Raw genomic sequence first — 19,750 nt, forward strand, 5'->3', positions numbered from 1 at the left:
CCACTCTTTCATCCAAGTGCAAACTTCCTTTTAAAAAGAGGAACTGTCACAGAACTGGTGACACACACTTTTGACACCGAACTATTGACAGGGCTGACTAATACAGAGAGTGATCACAAAACAGACTTTAACGACTACAAAAGGACAAAACCAGAGACTCATTTGTTTTAAAGGGCCCATTTTTTATTTTTCATATACATGTTATGCAATTGTGTTTCAACTGTTATTTGCAGCTTAATGTGAGGAAAAGTTACTGGTTACTACTTACCTGGTCTGATACTTCCTTTAATGGGTACAGTTTATATCACTTAGCTCCTTTCGAACCTAGCATAGTGTAAGCTTACGTTTAGCGTGTATCACGGTTACATATTCACAACCACAAACACTTTCAGTGAAAAAATAAATAGTTTGGTTTCAATCTTGCTTTCGTGTTTACCATGAATTTTTCAACATCTCTCTGCCAATTACTTTCAATCTTGTAATTAAATGTACATAGAAGCTCAGAAAAAAAGAGTTTTAGGTTTTGAATAACTGTGTGTATATGATATATCCAAAATATAATATTATGGCAAAGGTGTTTGCAACATAATACAAATGTTTGCTTTTGAGATGTTTGTGACATTTTGAATGCAGTGCTTCATTTTGCAAGAGATGTGAGGCATTTTGCATTTTGTGTGTGGAATTCTTGGATTTGTGTGTTTTGAAAAAAAGAGGCAAAGTTTTGAAAATGTGTGTAAGCAGTTGTAATCCACCTTAAACTATTTTACATTCTTTCATACATATTCATCAGACATGTTATCACAAAATTCTTTCAAAACAACGCCATCTCGTAACATGGATGACTGCTGCTTTTAACCCTCTTTGCATGTCATCATCCTCAGAATAATAGCTGGCACCCATGGTTGTCTTATATGTCAGAAAATTCATTGTCGTTATTCAGTCTGATCATTTTATAACCAACTAAGTTGAACACTGTACACTGGACACTTAACTTCTGTATGACCCAGCTCTTGTCTAACTCAGCTAGTTTGGGTAATTATAACTGAAATAGTTCATAATTGATCATCACAGGTTTTCTTTTACCGTAACTATTACCATACTTCACAGATTTTCATGATTAGCCAGAATTTCTTTTTGGCCAGTATTGCGAGCTTTAATCGAATTGCATGCGTATATTCTGACCTGGTCTTGCAAAGCTACTTTTCTCTTATTTAGAGAACTATTGCAACTATTAACAAATTGTAGCATCTATGCTACATAGACATACAATGTACAGACATACATTAATGTCTGCATTTGGATTTTAAAACGCTCAAGTTTCATCAATAATATTCCTAGATTATTTATTTTTTACAATAATGTACTTAGTGAGAGTCCCTATAGTCTATACTGCCCTACAAAGGCAAAAGGCAGTAACTTCATTTTTTGGTCGAAGTTCAAGACCTCCTTTATCATGTGGATAAGAATTGTAGGATTGAAATAATCCAAGATATTTGAAACTAACAAAGACATTAGCTTTCCTGTTTTTCTACCCCCTATTTCAGGGGTCAGCAAGTAACTTTGGCCGCGGGCCAATATTTTTTTTAGCCAGTAGATGGCGGGCCAGCTACACGAGGTAGGCCTATGGATACAAATTAAATACTCTTTTTTTTTCTTTTTTTTTTTCTTTTTTTTTTTTTTTTTTTGCCCAACCACCACCCCCCCCCCCCCGTCTTCGGAGGTTCGATAGAGATGATTGGAGGGGAGGGGTGGAGAGGGGGTGATGGGAATGCACGTGGCTTACATTAACTGTTGAATTTGTAGAAAGGTTATGAGGGGATTCCAGGTTTCTTTAAAGGCGGATATATTGTTATTTTTATGAGCTATGGTTTCTTCTGTCAAAATGAAATCTGTGATTAGGTTAGTCCAATGGGTGAAATGGCAAGATGATTCTGATTTCCAGTTTTGAAAGACTATTTAAATTAAATACTCTTAATGAACTCTGTCTCACCTCCCATTTCAATAGCAATCGCAATCGAATCGAATAGCAATCATGCCTGATTCACTTACAGTCCGACTTTTGAACTTTATTCCTTTTTTCTTATTATTATTTATTCGGGACACACACATACACACCTAAGGTTTAAGGAGGTCTGCGCGGGACTGGGTTTTTTTTTTCGTCCCGAAAATATAATGAATAGAATATAATGCATAGTGCTAGTAGGCCTAAGTTTATTAGTCACATTCTTCCACTTGAGTAAACTTAGAATGAACTATCGCTACTATATATATATATATATATATATATATATATATATATATATATATATAGCCACTAAATATTTAATATTCAATTATTTTAATGATCACAATTAAAGTTTTAATTTTATTAAATTGAACAAGCGCAACCTTCAGCATTCAATCAAATATTCTAAAAGATATATTATTAATAATAATGTTATTTCAACATAATATCTCGTTATTTCGACATAATATGTGTGCGTGCAACAAGCAAGATGTGTATTTGTAAATCCGGTGACGCGTGCATTGATTTTTATTAATAAACTAGTGTTTTCTGACCGTGTCGACTGCAAAGATGAAGTTGACGATCGCCATCTCCGTAGTGAACGCGCCTATAGAGAGAAATGCACATCATGGATTACATAATCAGAGAGTAGCCTTTTTCTTTTCGTTTTGAATTATTTTGTTTAAAGACATTTCAAGCTTTGTGTATTTGATGTATTTCTCATGTCTGTGTGAGGCATACACTGAGTTTCGTTAAGTTAGGATGAGATGCGCTCCAGTTCACGTGCAATGCAAGTGACCGCGCGGGCGCCTCCATGATTATATTGTCTGTTAAAGGTCCCATATTATGCCCATTTTCACAAGATGTAAAATAAGTCTCTGATGTCCCCAGAGTGTGTATGTGAAGTTTTAGCTCAAAATACCCAACAGATAATTTTTTACAACATGTTTAAATTGTCATTTTTTGGGGCTCAGAAAAATGCGCTGTTTTAGTGTGTGCCCTTTAAAAGCAAATAAGCTGCTGCTGCACGGCACAGGGGGCGGAGCTTCATTAGCTCGCGCTCAGTCTCTCAGGACAATTTCATCTCACGGAATGATGATAATATCAGAAACTCTCAGTAACGTTGTTCATTTCGAGTCGGACAATAATGCCTACAGAGTCAGAGTGCTGTATAGAGATGGAAGTTAACAGGTATAGTTTAGTAGTTTAATTATGGTTATAACGTATTTGTCATCTGCTTGTATGTATCCATTATTAATAGCCTACAAGTCTGCTGTTTCGGACCAGGTCCGAATGATGATCAAACATATACTGATGAGTTTAATAAAGTTTATTGTATATCACACAAAATATGAAGTGTCAGTTTTACTTCAGAAAATCACTGTAAGAGCTGAGTAAACACAGTAAGTTATAAGAAGTGCGCAAGTACATAAACGAATTTCGGTAGAGTTGAGGGAGCATTTTCTTTAAAAACAAAATAATTCCACCTCGTCTTGGCTGCAGTAAATAGAGAGTGCTATGTGGATTAATACGTCCAGCCACACAACACCTACAACTCTTGGGAGACATTCTCGTCAGTGCAGCAGCTGTGAACTCGATCAGGGCGGGTCTATGTTGAAACGGCAGTGTCTGTCAACACTCGTGGGCGGGGCCTGTGCTTAGTGACGTCACTAAAACAGCATTCTGAAAACAGGTCGTTGGGAGACACTGCTGATGATTTATGGGGATTAATAAAAAAAGAGTGAGTGGATTTTTATCTCTATTGGCTGGTTGTGTACACACACTGCCAACACACATTTATGTCCAAACAGCATGCAAAAGTGAATTTTGCATAATAGGGGACCTTTAATGAAGTGGTCAAAATCATGTCTGACCCACTCCATGTCTCTCAATATATAGCGCATCCATATCTTACTCGTGCTGTTCACTTTTCATAAATCAACATAAATGGAAAAAAAAATACATTATAATATTTTAACAAATATGAAACTAAATGCGCTTATTTAATGGCTACAACAAGCCTACAGACTCTCTATTTGTACAAATTGCTGCACATTCATTTCATTCTGAATTTTGCACACAGAAGTTGAAAGGCATTTGTTCAAATCAAGTTCACGGATAATTGTGCGTGCATTTATTAATCATTATGATACTAAAATCATAACAAAGTAGGCTATGCTATGTACAAAAAATCAGATGAGCCCACAATATGAATGCAATGTTTAATTTAATTTAATTTTAATTTATTTTTATATTATTGTATTTATTTATGAAATACAATAAACATACAAATAAATATCGGAAATGTCATCCATTTGGAAAACAAAATACAGCCATTTCTGCTTTTTTTTTCTTTTAAACAAAAAAAAACAAGCTGCACCCTTTTTTAAATTTCATCTTTCATTCCGAAATAGAATAATGAATGAATGAAAAAGTACACGGACCAATACACGGGGCCTATTTATAAACCGTTATTGTAAAATAAAAATAGGCTGATAAAAAAAAAAAAAATCCGGCGGGCCAGAAAATATTGCTGGCGGGCCAGTTGCTGACCCCTGCCCTATTTCTACCACAAGGACCATTTGGAGTTCCTAAAGGCACAGATAGTGATCAAGGCCTGTAGGCCAAGATGTGTGTACTTCAGGGGTCTATGAATTGTCACACCTTTAGTTCAATGGGGGAAGTTGTAATTATCTGATTGGTCAGTTTGAATGTCTCACATTTCTTTAGTCACATGGTCTGGGAAAGGATAAAAAAAGATTGTAACTGATGCTATGGCTCTTTTATGCTCTGGCTCTCTTCTTATTCTCTGGGTCCCTTTCTTGAGGCTCTCTCTCTTTGCTTCCTCTTTTCTTTCTCTCACTCTCTCTCTCTCTCTCTCTCTCTCTCTCTCTCTCGTAACATTTTACATGCTGGGTAAGATTAATGGTATAAGTTATCATCATCTCATATATCTATTTTGTAACTATTTTAAGTGTAACCATAACCATATTTTGTCAATAAACCGTTTCAATTACAAAAAATGTGTTTTGATTTGGTATTGACTTTGAAGTGCTACATACTGCAATACAATATTGTCACTCTCTATAGCAACGCTCTCCCACATATTAAGCTATTGTAACTTTGCTTATTTCTGTCGTTGGTATAAGTGGCAGCGGGTGGAATAGACAAGAAATGTACAGTTTTCTACCATCTTGCAAATAACAGCTTGAACCCCTGCAGGAAATCCACCCTTACAGTATCTTGACTCAATTCCAGTAAATGTAAAGTAAATGAGGGTTTTTCTTAACAGTAACTTCCAAAAGCACAGGAAAAACCAAGGCAGAGCACCGTAACACCAGTTACCTTTCTTCGCCTTTGTTTGTAATGCTCAAATTGAGTTAGGCTGTACCATCCTGAAGTTACTGCACTATGCCTTTGTTTTACTGTCCATTAATGTTTTCTGCATTTAAATTACGGTGTGGCCTGTGTCATACATTTGTCACTAAAGCACTTCTGACACACACAATACCTGAATAAAAGTGGGTATAGATATATACACTAGATGTCGCTTGGCTACGGTTTCGTTCCAATGAACTGCAGTAGCCAAGGCGACATCTAGTGTATATATCTATACCCGCCCGCGCCCTCAGATCATTTGGACGCGGCTGTGTTCAAGAGGTAACAACGATATAAATACTGTTCGTTTTCTCACACAAACCGCTCGTTTCGTGTCTTAGGCCATCAATGTGTTAAGCTAAAACATACCAAAATTTTATTTCAAAGTGAACTATCCCTTTAAAACAATGGATAAGGTGATCCTCGCTTTCATCAGAAGCTACTGTCAGGCCACATACCTAAGGATAACATCCCGAAGTTAATGAAATATATTATCTCCTCTTTCTCCCTCTGAGTCCCTCACACACACACGCGCGCGCGCGCGAATAGTGATGAGTCGTTCATGAACGGTTGCGTCTGTCACGTGAAATCTAATCAAAACATAGACCAGACGATCTGACGGGTATTAGAAGATCAAATACAACCCGATACTAAAAAACAGACCAGGCCTCTATTTGAGACCGGCCTTTATTTACCCAAACCTGTCGTCACACCAGGCGTTTAAAAGAGACAGGCGTCTATTTGGGACTCGGCTATTATTTGAAGTTTTACGGTATAATGATTTTGTAAATGGTGATCAGCAACCAAATATTGATAATGTGTAAGTTACTGCCATTTGCCTTGGTGTGACTTTTTTGCAGACAATACAAAGGCAGAGTACAGTAACTTCAAAATAGTGGTCAAAAGTCAAGTTGGAGCTCAAGATTTTTTATGAAGATAATTTTCATTACTAAAGCATCTAATTGCCAGATTTCCAGTGTCCTATACCTATAATTAATTTGATTTAATAATTCACACAACTGTTGTTCATCTTGTTCGCCCTGTGGACGTTCCCTCTTCACCAGGGTAACCCTTTGCAAGCCGTGGCAATGGGCTTTATCTTGTTGGAGAGTGAGGGACGTTACAAGAATGTGCCCTTGATCCCCCACTTTATGCTGTGTGGGGTTGTTGAGGCTGGTTGGTGTTGTTTAAGGTGAGAGGCTTGGACCCAGATGTTACACTCTTCAACCATTTTGCTGATCATTGCAAGATGCAACCACACTTCCTCTGATCCTTATTGCTGGAGTGAACCATTCCTGGCTGCTGTCACCTGAATGCAAACCTTAAGTATTTTTTGTTAGTGACAACATATATTAACTCATTTAATCTGGCCGGTCGTCCATTTTGTTGACTACTGTGGAAAATTTTGTGTGGGCTGAGCGATGTCCTGGCACTTTTTGAGCTCTCATACTTTCATTGAACTTGAACCCATGTAATTTTCTGTCATGCACAATTTTAGGTTTTATCATCTGATTTGCATTCTCGCTATTTATTCTCCTTGTGGATGATATACATAATCAATTTCAAATTTATTCTCAATGTGGCGAGTAGGACGAGGCCGAGGGCCGTGAGAGAGCGGAACACGGCCGGTGGCGTGATTACTGATGAGCAACACCTGCGCGACGCACCGGTCTCATATCTCTCACAGAGAGAAGCATAAAAAGGAGGAGCGATGACAGTGGAGATCGAGAGCACATTCTCCTCAAAACATTGGATTCATCCGCGCTGTGCCGTGCCGCAGCACAACCCACGTAAAGTTGATAATTCCGTGAATAAGTGCAATTGCAGATTTTGAACAGAGATTGCGACAAAGAGGAAAAACTATGGACTGCAGCTTTAATGAAATGAATACTTTTATTCAGCAAGGATGCATTAAATTGATCAAAAGTGACAGTAAAGACATTTATAATATTAGAAAAGATTATATTTCAAATAAATGTTGTTCTTTTGAACTTTCTATTCATCAAAGAATCAAAAAAATTACACAACTGTTTTCAACATCGATAATAATGAGAAATCCCCTCTTCTGTAAAGCCCATTCATATGTGATTACACCCTTGCCTTGACTGAGGTCCTTCAGTGAGTCGGCTCAATAGGCTTGCAACACTGCCATGGTGTGTGAAGCACCACCAGTCTGGCCCGCTGTCTAGTGATGGCAGTCTGACACTGAAGCTTTGATACGTGCTTCAAACCATTAACTACAACACACGTTGGTGTGCGTGCACTAGATTATTTCACTCGTCTTAAAGCCTGCTGAATCGCATCACACGCCCCGCCCCGCCCCGCACCGCAGCGCAGCGCAGCGCGGGTATAAATACGGAAGTGGATGCGCACACCAGTTTTTTTTTGCTGAGGAGCCGATCGGACCCAGGTAAACGGTGGTACAGCAATAGTGGCTAGGGGACTACGTCTCCGTTCTCTCCTTCAGGGAACGAGGGTTACATAAGTAACCGAGACGTTCCCTTTCAGTCGGGCATGTTCGACGTAGTCGACGTGTCGGCTGATTGGGATCCTACTAAGTCACCACTATGCTGCCACCTTCCAGTGCCTAAACAAAAGCCTCCAGATCTTCCACACTTGCGAATATGACAGGGCTTAGGCCAGGAAAGTCACTGCTTTTCCACAGGACCACTGGGAAAGCGTACCTTTCGTTGGAAGGTCTACGCTGCGGAAGCCACATCCTGCCCGAAGGAGGTAACATGTGGAGAACACATATGGACTGAGCGAATTTAGCGGGCAGTACAACATATGGCATGTCACTGAGGTGGTTCCAGCCAATAACAGGGGGGAACGCAACCAGTCAGTGACGGTAGAGCAGGCTCTGCCAAGGGAAGACACAGGCTCGCCGCAGGGAGTCAACCCATGGAAGAATACACATATGGGATCACCGTAAGGATCACAACATATGGACCCCACCTAACACAAGTTACACAAGCATACAAGTGATAGGGTTAGTATCGGACGCTCCGCCACGTCCAACACCGACGGGGTGAGGAGCAATTCAACAGGGTTTGGAAGAGGGAACTCAACTGGAGCAAAAAGCACACTTATCCAGTCCATAGGAGGGGAATGGCGCAGAAAGCCGACACTACAAACCGGGCTAAGATGAAGGGAGCCCACTAAGCAACCGGCTCGACACATAGGCTAATTTCTTAGCGAATGTGCTGGTGTCACCCAGCCCACAACTCTTAATCTGTCAGCGAGGCACTTGTGTCAATACCTAGGAAGGAGCTAGACTCTCTTTATGGAGGATCTCACTATCTAGGTGGGCACGGTGCACCTTGGAATTTCACCAAGATGATGGCCACACTAATTTTGTTAGTAGGCCAACCTCCGCATGGAAACCGCCTGGAAACAGATTTTTTAACTCAACTACCTGTAGTACTTGGGGGAGGTCTCAAAGTGCAGTAGCACTGGAGATAGATCCCAAGAAGTTATAGAGGGGGCGCAAGGAAGATTTCATCTCCTTGCACCGCTCAGGAACCTGACGATCAAGTCATACTTCCTATATCTCAACTGCATCCTTATGTGCTTTAAGGCAAAATCATTTTGAGGGTGGAGTGAAACAGCCTCACTCCGAACCATCTTCTGCAGGAAGGAAGCACAGAAGTGATCGAACACTCTCGGGGATCTCCCCATGAGAAGAACACCAACAACGAACAGGTTCTACTTCAGATCGTAAGCAAGCCTCTTTTCTTTAGAGGGAGCTCTCGCAGAAGTAAAGTATCTAAGCTCTTTCAGAGGTAGATAGCTGAACCACCACAACAGAACCTGGATTTCTCCACCCCGGTTTCGGGTGCTAACGGTGCTCCAACCCTGAGAATCTCAGAGGAAGAGTCAGGACAGCTGGAACGCCTGGGGATGGAGTCTTCACTCTCTTCGGCAACAAGCTGCCGTGAGGCCACCTGGGCGGCACGATTGAGCAGACTGGAATTTTTAAAGTGGAAAAAGCAACCTCAGAAGCTTCTGACCCCATAGGAGGAGGTGGCGGGCGAGTTGTGATATGCGAGGGAAGAGTATGAGCAACGGTCGCTGAACTGGGTTGCTGAGCAGCAGCATCAAGCAAGGAAACTGCTACAACTCGAGGTAACTAAATGCCAATGCAGTGTGAGGTAAGCCCAAGCCATCCTTACTGCATGCCCGTTATACATGGCCCCTAAGCTAGCGTTTAATAGACACTTGTTCTAGGAGCCATTAGCTGAGAGAAACAAAAGGTCTGAACACTGCTAAGGGTTTGGCAGCATACCAGGTGTTGTTAACACACGGAGCATGCTGCTCTGCCATGGCCACCTAGGAACTTGGTCATAAAGTCAGTGCTGAAGTGGTCATCATATGGAGGAAACCATTTATATGCCGCTGCATCTCACATATGCCCCAGGAGGCTCTTGTAAACCAAGTTCACCTCCATACCGGAAAAAAGCTCCTCAGTCTGTAGAGGAGTACTCCTTTCCAGTTAACCTGAAACCCAACTGGCTATGTAGCACTCGAAGGGAGGGACTTGTACCAAGACTTCGACCCCTCAACGCAAGACACAGGATGACCCGTGTTTGCGGAGGAGTGGATATCTGAAGTACGCGTCCTTCAGGCCCCATGCTGCAGACCATTCATAGGGATGTGCATTAGTAATGTGTACTGTGTAGTAACTTGAACGGAGGCTTGATACAAGAACCGGCTGAGTCGGTCGGGAGCACCTTTCAGTGCTACAACGGACCAACAAGGTATCAGAGACGTACTCAGAGTGAGGCAGCGGGTTAGAGACAAGGACCCAGCTCGGAAGGCCCGAAGGCGGCCCGAAGCAGGGTCTGAGTTGTAAACACCTGTCTCTAGGTAGCGGCAGAGAATGCGTGAGAAGGCGTGACCGGGTCCTCGAACACGCTAAATGCCAGCTAATGAAGCCGAGTCTGTAGGTACGGGGGGAACCGTTGGATCAGCCAGGAGCACCATGTAGTGCTACAACTGAGCGAAGCAGCGGAACCACGGATACCACAGCCTTCAGGCAACAAACAGGGACCCAGCTCGAAAGGCCCGAAGGCGACTCGAGACAGGGTCTGACTTGTGCGCGACTCTTACCTGTCTCTAGATGACCTCAGAGAGTGCATGAGAAGGTGAAACCGGGTCCTCGAACTGCACCCAACTGTTTTCTGGCGAAGCAAGAGGTAGCTGAAGGTTGCAAGGCTGTACATGGTCGCACACCAACAGTCTTAAGCTCTATTGACTCAGGAACAGAGGAAATTGCTCTTTTTTTGAAAACGTAGGTATCACTGGCTCCGCTTTACGAGAGCCAGCGGCGGAACAGACCTACACAAACAAAGACTCCAAGAGCTCTCTACTCCATCCCCGAGCTCTTGCCACCTGGTTTGGCAGCGTCTGATACAGGCTGGGCGGCCTGCCTGCAGCTAGCTCTCCACTGAGGCCTGAGTGAAGGCTGCTGCGGTGGCCCAGAGGGAGCTTGTGCGGCGGCAGGGGGGCGCCCTCGGCGACATGCAGGTGGAGGAACTACCACCAGCGGCAGGGTGATGGCAGCAGCGGGCTGCTGGGGCAGGATGTGTCGGATCTCCTCCATCTGCTCCTGAGCAGCAGAGAACTTTTGGGCGCAGTTCTCCGCCGCATCGCTGAACAACCCAACCTGGGAGATTGGGGAGTCCAGGAACCGAACCTTGTCTGCATCCGCCATATCAACCAGGCTGAGCCAACTATGACGCTTCTGAACCACCAGGGTGGCAGGCCGCAATGCTTGTGCTCCCGAGAGCCAAGACACGGTGGAGAGTTCCAATTGAGCCGACAGCCACGGCGGCCCGTTTCAGCTGATAAGCTGATAGCTGATAACTGTGGATCCGGCTCAGGCAACGTTGTACTCCCTGAAGGGGACAACACAGCTGAGTCATCATCTCCAGAGCCCAGCTCACCTTCCAATGTTGCAATCGGCATCCTATTCTCCTGGGGAACCTCCAATGGAACCTCTGGCTCGTCCATTACAGACAGGCCAGCGCGCTCAATAAAAGAATCCATTGGTATCAGTGTGATGGAATCGTGAGGAGTCCACGGGGAATGGTTACCGGGCAGAACCTCCATCACTATCCTACGATCACCCAAATCATACGGCACCCAAGGGTGGAGTGTAGAAATGGGGACTCCACCTTCGCGAACTAAAGTGAGTCTATATCTCAACGCTGAGACAGTCATGTTCCCGCAATGAGAACACGTACTATCCACAAAAGCTGCTTCAGCATGCTGTGAGCCCAAACACGTGATGCAACAATTGTGACCGTCACAGGGGGACAAGGAACGACTGCATCCAGAAACACACGGGCGGAATGACACCTTGAAAAAGATACAAATGCACCCGTGTTGCTCTTTCAGGAACTAAACACTCTCATCAGTGCCGGAGCACTCAGGGGAATAATCGCGGCAACACTGACAGGGATAGTACAGCCTGTACCAGTGAATAACTCACTTTCTTCGCCCTTAACTGGCTGTCAGACAAACAAACACACAAAGATTTGTTTTGCTGTTAAAACAGCAGTTGTAAGCTTAGAAAGATCGCGATCACCGCTGTCACGCGTTGTAAACACCAGCACCGGGAAAGACTTCCTGAAGAAGCACTGACACACTCGCTCGTTGTGAGACAACACTCTTCAGAGACACCAGAATATCCGATCGGCTCCGAAGCGAAAGACAACTGGTGCGCGCATCCACTTCCGTATTTATACCCGCATTGCGGGGCGGGGCGTGTGATGCGATTCACGCACACCAATGTCCATTGGCTCGTTTTTACAATACTCGAAGATGACAGGCTCCCTAGCGTGATCCCAATCAGTCGACACATCGAACGTGCCCGACTGAAAGGGAAACTCTTTTTCTGCCTATTATGGATATGTGGGTCAACACAACCAACAAGTCCTCTAATGGGGCTCACATCCGTCTCAACTCCTGTGATGTCTAGCTCCTCAGAGATAGACTGGGTCAACTACATCTCGACAGCAGTGGGACTCAAACTGTGGGGTGCAGATGCTTAAAGATGTGCCAGGCAAGAGTGAAGCGAGAGCTGACAGAGTGTGCTCCACTCCTAAACATCTCATATGTGTTATCGGGTGTAATAAAGCGTTTACATGGCGTGATGCAATTTTTAAACTCACTAGCCATCTGTTTGACCCAAAATTCTTTGTTTGACTCACACAAAAATAGACAAATGGCTTCCTAAAGACAAAAGAGCTGATGACGTGTTGTCTGGTGCCCTTTTATAGCCTGCCAGCACACCTGTGACATCATCCAACTGCCGTAGCCAATCAGAAACTGGCATGTATCACACATGCTTCAGAAACCGGTTCACGAGAAGTATTCCCATAGCGTCAACGCTATGATGCAGCACTGAGTTCCACTGGATACATGAGGGTATTTTAAATGTGTGATTTCTATAGTTGGGAAAGACATGGAAATCTTACAAAGTCATCGAGATTTCTATAATGAATAGGATTTTTACTAGTCATGTCAAGCTCTAAAAATGTTTAATGGGTAGAAATTACTGAAACTGCTGATTTTTGGGAGAATTTTTATTTTATTTTATTTTTTAAACAAGAAAAACAGTTTTGCATCAGATTTTTGAATGACAATATTACACATGAGACTCGTGGCTGCTATTTTTAAAGACGCATTGACACAAAAAACTACTTACTGGCAAGTAAACAAACAAAAGAAAAAAATGTGAATCACTGCCAAAGGAAAAAAATAATGAGAAAGTAATTTGTTTGTTTGTATCTCTTCAAGTGACCATAATAATGGTGATTATTAAATCACCTATGGACTATTCCATAATCATCATTTAGTCAAACAAATTCAATACATCTCAGGAAAGGTGACATAATAAACACAATTGCAGAAGGATTTACTGGGAAAATGAGTAGCAGTTTAAAAATAAAAAATAAGAAGGTAAAAACAGTAACAGCATCACCAAATCAGCTCCATCACACAGAACAGAGGATTTTACACACGTCTGAATATGTCCATTACTGTATATAATATTGTATTTAAAGCAGATTATATACAAACCACAAGAAAATGACCTTGAACACTGTAGGCAAATGTCCATAAAATTCATATAAATGAAAATAAATATTGCCTGTTATTTGTAAAAATATTTTAATCTAAACCTGACGGTGTCACTATTTCTTCAGAGTTTTTTTCTCTCTTCTTTCTGAGAATAAAAAAATCAAAACAATGAACAATCCTCTATAAGTTTTTGCAATTTTAAATATTGTTGCAGATTTGTTCAAACTTACCTGTATTTTATTGTAATATTTTATTGTAAAATTGCAGGCATCTCGATTTCCTCTGGGTTCTGCAAGTCCTTCCTCCCTGCAAAATAAAACCATTGACTGTCCTCTCGTATAATTCAAAATAAAACCATTGACTGTCCTCTCGTACAGTATGTGTTTTCAGTCCCGGCGCCATGGGCATTGGGGGCCTGGCCCACCCAGTGAGTTACTTTTTTTTTATCAATAGGCTACTGTTATCAAAATTTATCGTTTTATATCTCCTGAATAAAAACGATAAATTTTGATAACAGTAGCCTATTGATAAAAAAAAAAAAGTAACTCACTGGGTGGGCCAGGCCCCCAATGCCCATGGCGCCGGGACTTTATATCTCCTGAATACCCCTCCTTGAACTGCCACCTTATCGTGGTGGAGGGGTTTGAGTACCCGAATGACCCTAGGAGCTATGTTGTCTGGGGCTATATGCCCCTGGTAGGGTCTCCCAAGGCAAACAGGTCCTAGGCGACGGGTCAGACTAAGAGCGGTTCAAAACCCCTTATGATGAAGAAAAAACAGAGGACCGTGACGTCGCCCGGTATGGCGCAGCCGGGGCCCCACCCTGGAGCCAGGCCCGGGGTTGGGGCTCGTATGCGAGCGCCTGGTGGTCGGGCCTCCCCCCATGGGGTCCGGCCGGGCTCAGCCCGAAGGAGCGACGTGGGGCCACCCTCCCGTGGACCCACCACCTGCAGGAGGGACCGTAAGGGGCCGGTGCTAAGTGGATCGGGCGGCAGTCGAAGGCGGGGGCCTAGACAACCCGATCCCTGGATGCGGAATCTAGCTCTAGGGACATGGAACGTCACCTCTCTGGCGGGGAAGGAGCCTGAGATTGTGCGTGAGGTTGAGAGATTCCAACTAGAAATAGTTGGGATCACCTCTACGCACGGCTTGGGCTCTGGAACCACACTCCTCGAGAGAGGATGGACTCTTCACCACTCTGGAGTTGCCCATGGTGTGAGGCGGCGGGCTGGTGTGGGTTTGCTTATAGCCCCCCAGCTCAGCCGCCATGTGTTGGAGTTCACCCCGGTGAACGAGAGGGTCGCTTCCCTGCGCCTTCGGGTAGGGGATAGGTCTCTCACTGTCGTTTGTGCCTACGGGCCGAACGGCAGTGCAGAGTACCCGGCCTTCTTGGAGTCTCTGGGAGGGGTGCTGGAAAGTGCTCCAACTGGGGACTCCGTCGTTCTACTGGGGGACTTCAACGCCCACGTGGGCAGCGACAGTGACACCTGGAGGGGCGTGATTGGGAGGAACGGCCCCCCTGATCTGAACCCGAGTGGTGTTCTGTTATTGGACTTCTGTGCTAGTTACAGTTTGTCCATAACGAACACCATGTTCAAGCATAAGGGTGTCCATCAGTGCACATGGCACCAGGACACCCTAGGCCGGAGGTCGATGATCGACTTTGTGGTCGTCTCATCTGACCTCCGGCCGTATGTCTTGGACACTCGGGTGAAGAGAGGGGCGGAGCTGTCAACTGATCACCACCTGGTGGTGAGTTGGATCCGATGGCGGGGGAGGAAGCTGGACAGACTCGGCAGACCCAAACGTACTGTGAGGGTCTGTTGGGAACGTTTGGCCGAATCTCCTGTCAGAGAGATCTTCAACTCCCACCTCCGGCAGAGCTTCGACCAGATCCCGAGGGAGTCTGGAGATATTGAGTCCGAGTGGACCATGTTCTCCACCTCCATTGTCAACGCAGCCACTCGGAGCTGTGGCCGCAAGGTCTCCGGTGCCTGTCGAGGCGGCAATCCCCGAACCCGGTGGTGGACACCGGAAGTAAGGGATGCCGTCAAGCTGAAGAAGGAGTTCTATCGGGCCTGGCTGGCTTGTGGGACTCCTGAGGCAGCTGATGGGTACCGACAGGCCAAGCGGACTGCAGCCCGGGTGGTTGTGGAGGCAAAAACTCGGGCCTGGGAGGAGTTCGGTGAGGCCATGGAGAAGGACTATCGGCTGGCCTCGAAGAGATTCTGGCAAACCGTCCGGCGCCTCAGGAAGGGGAAGCAGTGCCCTACCAACGCTGTTTACAGTGGAGGAGGGCAGCTGTTGACCTCGACTGGGGATATCACCGGACGGTGGAAGGAATACTTCGAGGATCTCCTCAATCCCGCCGTCACGTCTTCCATTGAGGAAGCAGAGGCTGAGGGCTCGGAGGCGGACCCGTCCATCACCCAAGCTGAAGTCACCGAGGTAGTCAAGAAACTCCTCGGTGGCAAGGCACCGGGGGTGGATGAGATCCGCCCTGAGTACCTCAAGTCTCTGGATGTTGTGGGGCTGTCTTGGCTGACACGCCTCTGCAGCATCGCGTGGCGGTCGGGGACAGTGCCTTTGGATTGGCAGACCGGGGTGGTGGTCCCTCTTTTCAAGAAGGGGGACCGGAGGGTGTGCTCCAACTATAGGGGGATCACACTTCTCAGCCTCCCTGGGAAAGTCTACGCCAGGGTACTGGAGAGGAGAATCCGGCCGATAGTAGAACCTCGGATTCAGGAGGAACAGTGTGGTTTTCGTCCCGGTCGTGGAACACTGGACCAGCTCTATACCCTCTACAGGGTGCTGGAGGGCTCATGGGAGTTTGCCCAACCAATCCACATGTGCTTTGTGGATTTGGAGAAGGCATTCGACTGTGTCCCTCGTGGCATCTTGTGGAGGGTGCTCTGGGAGTATGGGGTCCGGGGCCCTTTGCTAAGGGCTATCCGGTCCCTGTACGACCGGAGTAGGAGCTTGGTTCGTATTGCCAGCAGTAAGTCAGACTTGTTCCCGGTGCGTGTTGGACTCCGGCAGGGCTGCCCTTTGTCACCGGTTCTGTTCATAATTTTTATGGACAGAATTTCTAGGCGCAGCCAGGGGCCGGAGGGGGTCAGGTTTGGGGACCACACGATTTCATCTCTGCTCTTTGCGGATGATGTGGTCGTGTTGGCCTCATCAAACCAGGACCTCCAGCATGCACTGGGACGGTTTGCAGCCGAGTGTGAAGCGGCTGGGATGAGAATCAGCACCTCCAAATCCGAGGCCATGGTCCTCAGTCGGAAAAGGGTGGCTTGCCCGCTTCAGGTTGGTGGAGAGTTCCTGCCTCAAGTGGAGGAGTTTAAGTATCTCGGGGTCTTGTTCACGAGTGAGGGAAGGATGGAACGGGAGATTGACAGACGGATCGGTGCAGCTTCTGCAGTAATGCGGTCGCTGTACCGGTCTGTCGTGGTGAAGAAGGAGCTGAGCCGTAAGGCGAAGCTCTCGATTTACCGGTCAATCTACGTTCCTACTCTCACCTATGGTCATGAGCTTTGGGTCATGACCGAAAGGACAAGATCCCGGATACAAGCGGCCGAAATGAGCTTTCTCCGCAGGGTGGCTGGGCGCTCCCTTAGAGATAGGGTGAGAAGCTCGGTCACTCGGGAGGAGCTCAGAGTAGAGCCGCTGCTCCTCCACATTGAGAGGGGTCAGTTGAGGTGGCTCGGGCACCTTTTCCGGATGCCCCCTGGACGCCTTCCTGGGAAGGTGTTCCGGGCATGTCCCACCGGGAGGAGACCCCGGGGAAGACCTAGGACACGCTGGAGAGACTATGTCTCCCGGCTGGCCTGGGAACGCCTCGGTGTCCCCCCGGAAGAGCTGGAGGAAGTGTCGAGGGAGAGGGAAGTCTGGGCATCCCTGCTTAGACTGCTGCCCCCGCGACCCGGCCCCGGATAAGCGGTAGAAGATGGATGGATGGATGGATCTCCTGAATAAAAATAAAAATGTGTTTGGTCTGATTAAAAAAAAAAAAATGTTTTAGACGTATTTGATTGGTTTGTCGATAGTAAGCGTGGAAATGCAGGTGACAAGCGGTCTTATTAAGCGAGTCATTGAGTCATTCATTCAAACGATTCATTCAAATGTCTGATTCATCAAGAATGAGACTAGGCTTGTTCGACTTGAACCGGCGCTGCACAGACCGATCGGTGAATGACATCAAAGTACCGCGAGAGCGATTCAAAGCATAAGGAGCATCTGCTCTCTAATCTCTCTCGCGGTACTTTGATGTCATTCACCGATTGGTCTGTGCAGCGCCGGTCCAAGTCGAAGATGTTTATGAATGGGTCAGTGAATCTTTGACTCAACCGATTCGTTCAAAACGCTGAATCATTCAAAACATGATTGAGTGTTGCTGTGAGACGTGCTATGCTGTGAACTTTGTTTTTTATTTCTATTTTGGCTGCTAAAATAGAACAAAAAGAGTCAATATTTCGTATCAAATTTATTTTAGCTACTCATCCGATAAAATTTTTTTAATGATGGACGAAAGTTTCGGAGGCAGTGTGTAAACGTTATTGACACAATGTGAGGTCGTATTTATTTTTTAATGTGTGAAAATTTCGGAAGAGAATTTCGGACTCAGTGTGCAAGGACCTTTAGCGTCAGTACATTATACATTATATATATTATTATGCACCATCCATCATTATCATTGGATCATATGTTCATAATCGATTAATGTTATTATGCAATGAGGTTGACCTCATTTGTGCCCCCTGGAAAAAAGTAATGCCCGTCCGTGAATTTGTGTCTGGCGCTGGGGCTGTGTGTTTTTATCATGATTGCAGATGTTCCAGATCAGATGAGTGTGAATGATCAGATCGTGTGCGCTCAAAACTCACCAGCTCTTCTTGCACAGATGATCTGAAGAAGAATCACAGTAGGAGCAGCAAACACTGCGATCTCAACAATAGTCACAATCACTGCAGGAAACATGAGAGGAAGAAGAGAAACTGTACATGACTGAAGTCAAGGGGATTCAACTATCAACAGTTATTGATGAAGCTTTTACAGACTGACTGATAGTTTAATGTTATAAAGCTGTCAGTATAAATGAACATGTCGTACCTCTGTATAATAATCCAGCAGTCACACAGACTTCAGTTTCTCCTGGATCTGTGGATCACGTCTGTTAGTTCAGTTCAACACATAATGCATCATATCATCATCAACACATAATACTTGAGCTGCACATCACAGAAATTATGAACATGTGCTGGACCTTGAATTCTGGATCATCAATATAAAGTGATTGGTATACATTTATGTACTTTAATGGTTTGTGTTCATTCAGCATTATAACAGGGCAGGTTTGAAAACATTTGTAAACATGTAAACACATGAAACCATTTCTACTTTGAGTTCAGCCAATCACAGTGAAGTGTCTATTTACACTAACTCCGCCCACCGACGTCTGATTGGGCCAGACAAAATGGCGTTAGACGCTGGATGGTCCACAGTAGCAATAGTGTAGGGTTAAGGCAGTGGCAGAAAGTTGATGCAAATTGACCCAAGTTCGAATCCTTATTTTGCAGTAGTTTGTAGTTTCTCGCTCTACTCCATTTTCACATCACACATCAGATCGAAAAGGCATTTATTTTCAATAAAAATTAAGAAAATATTCCAAGAGTGGAAATAAAGTGTCTAATGTGTGTTTAATAATAAAGTATAGTTACAACACATTTGTAAATCGTTAGCATACCACTTATTAATTTATAAATATAGTCATGTTTTGTAAATGATTAGTTCATAAATAACTAATCATTTACAAATGCCTTATAACTGAATTAACAAAATATATATAAAATATTAGCATATCACTTATTTATAATTTATAAATATATAGTCGTGTTTTGTAAATGATTAGCTCATCATTAACTATTAACTTATAAATGATAAAGTGTTACCAAAAAATCTTGAGCACATTGACAAACTTATTACTTTGCACACAGTTCTCCATCTCTTAATGTCGTCACAGAGGAATCAAGTATAATTATATATCTAGGGACTGAATTTATAAGAAAACCGCATCTGAGAGCCACTGCAAAGCGCTGATGTGAGAAAGACGGTGATGATGTACCTTTAGATACGTGTGTGTTTGTAGTTGAGGGATCCTGAGAGTGTGTGATGTGGACTGGATTCACTGCTGTCGTTGAAGCTTGAGCTGTAAAGGATGAATGTCATAACTGTAGATTTCAATCATATTTGAATGAGTTAACACACAAGATAACTCTAGCA

The 19,750-nt window shown here is 44.5% G+C and overlaps 1 protein-coding gene across 2 annotated transcripts in view; it reads right to left on the bottom strand.

Moving 5' to 3' along the window:
- LOC311087880 (uncharacterized protein) overlaps positions 1-19,750 on the bottom strand; it is a 60,573-nt gene that overhangs the window by 14,147 nt on the left and 26,676 nt on the right. Inside the window, exons 4-7 of one of the 2 annotated variants that reach the window (XM_084121358.1) lie at positions 19,593-19,676; positions 18,581-18,628; positions 18,355-18,435; positions 12,992-13,774 (exon numbers count right to left, since the gene is read on the bottom strand). In XM_084121358.1, coding sequence (XP_083977484.1) covers positions 13,719-13,774; positions 18,355-18,435; positions 18,581-18,628; positions 19,593-19,676 — 269 coding nt within the window. In that variant the 3' untranslated portion in view covers positions 12,992-13,718. Of the gene's footprint in view, positions 1-12,991; positions 13,775-18,354; positions 18,436-18,580; positions 18,629-19,592; positions 19,677-19,750 lie in introns of those variants that run through there. The other variant, XM_084121357.1, reaches the window with a different exon arrangement.

This window comes from Abramis brama (assembly GCF_963993115.1).
Source record: "Abramis brama genome assembly, chromosome: 1".
In the NCBI taxonomy this organism is placed as follows: Eukaryota; Metazoa; Chordata; class Actinopteri; order Cypriniformes; family Leuciscidae; genus Abramis; species Abramis brama.